This window comes from Myotis davidii, unplaced genomic scaffold, assembly GCF_000327345.1.
Source record: "Myotis davidii unplaced genomic scaffold, ASM32734v1 scaffold609, whole genome shotgun sequence".
Classification (NCBI taxonomy): domain Eukaryota; kingdom Metazoa; phylum Chordata; class Mammalia; order Chiroptera; family Vespertilionidae; genus Myotis; species Myotis davidii.
Window position 1 is genome coordinate 674,360 of NW_006300164.1, and position 1,134 is coordinate 675,493.

General features: G+C 57.8%; 1 protein-coding gene across 1 annotated transcript in view; it reads right to left on the reverse strand.

The window, feature by feature from the left end:
- Nucleotides 1-1,134, reverse strand: part of ABCA2 (ATP binding cassette subfamily A member 2) — a 35,155-nt gene that overhangs the window by 27,297 nt on the left and 6,724 nt on the right. Inside the window, exons 7-9 of the mRNA XM_015572339.1 lie at nucleotides 595-690; nucleotides 426-522; nucleotides 3-142 (exon numbers count right to left, since the gene is read on the reverse strand). Of these exons, the coding sequence (XP_015427825.1) occupies nucleotides 3-142; nucleotides 426-522; nucleotides 595-690 (333 nt within the window). The remainder of the gene's footprint in view (nucleotides 1-2; nucleotides 143-425; nucleotides 523-594; nucleotides 691-1,134) is intronic.

Genomic DNA, 1,134 nt, shown 5'->3' on the forward strand with positions numbered 1-1,134 from the left:
AGCCGGCCGCCCGTGTTGGGGCCCGGCCTCCAGTAGGCCCGGCGGATCTCGTTGGTTTTCTCGGTGAAGCTGGAGTTCTGGCGGATCTTGTAGTGCACGTGGGGCGGCAGGGAGCCGTCCTTCCGCGTCTGGAAGATCACGCCTGGGGCAGGGGAGGGTGGAAGAGGGGCAAGACCTGAGATGGGGTCTGCCCAGGGCAGGAAGGGACAGGAGTGGGTGAGGGGTGTGAAGGGTGGAACTGTGATGGGCGAGGTCTTGGGGGGGTAAAGGGTATGGGGTGGGGCTGGGATGGGGAGAGACTGAAAAAGGAGGGACTGTAGGTGGGACTGCAGGTGAGGGAGCAGGTGGGGAGCAGGTGGAGCTGCAGGAAAGGGAGCAGGAGGGGCTGCAGGGGGGTAGGGGGGAGCCGGGTAGGGCTGACTCACTGGCGAACACGGTGACGTTGTCCTGGTAGGCCTGGTTGAGGGTGTAGTTGACGATGCTCTCCTCATCGGGGAACCCCTTGAAGATGTCCACGCTCACCTGGGGGAGGGGCATCGTCGGAACTGGCCGCGGGCACCAGCGGGGTTCAAAGGGGCCGGCCCACCCGCCCACCTTGGACATGAACTGGATCCAGCCACAGGCACCTTTTCTAGGTGAATTCTTTCTTCCTTTTTTCTCTCTAGCGAAACCTTCACTTCCAGTTTTCCCCTTTGGGCATCAGATGTTGAGTGTTTCCTTCCCACTTCCCGCGTGGATCAGGGTTCAGGAACTGGAAGTAGAGCCGCACACAAATGAAAATGAAAAGACAAGAGATAATTTGGGAATATTGGGGGGCCAGGCTGGCAAGTCCAACTCAAGGGGAAGGACTTCCACCTGTGCTCAGGCCTCACCAAGCTTTTATTCATTTGGGATACACCCATAGCATAGCCCTTAGGCAGGTGACCCCTGGCAATGGGCAGACTAGCCCATCAGCAAGGATTTACATAATAATAAATGGGGGAGTAGTTTCAGCTACCACTGTCTGGACAAACAGAGGTGGCACCTAGCTCCAACCTTTGCTAGGGCTTCAAAGGCACCCAGCCTTCAGGGGGTTCTCTGTCTACGCTTATCAGCTAGTGAAGGCAATAAACAGTTTCCCACACAGGGATGTCT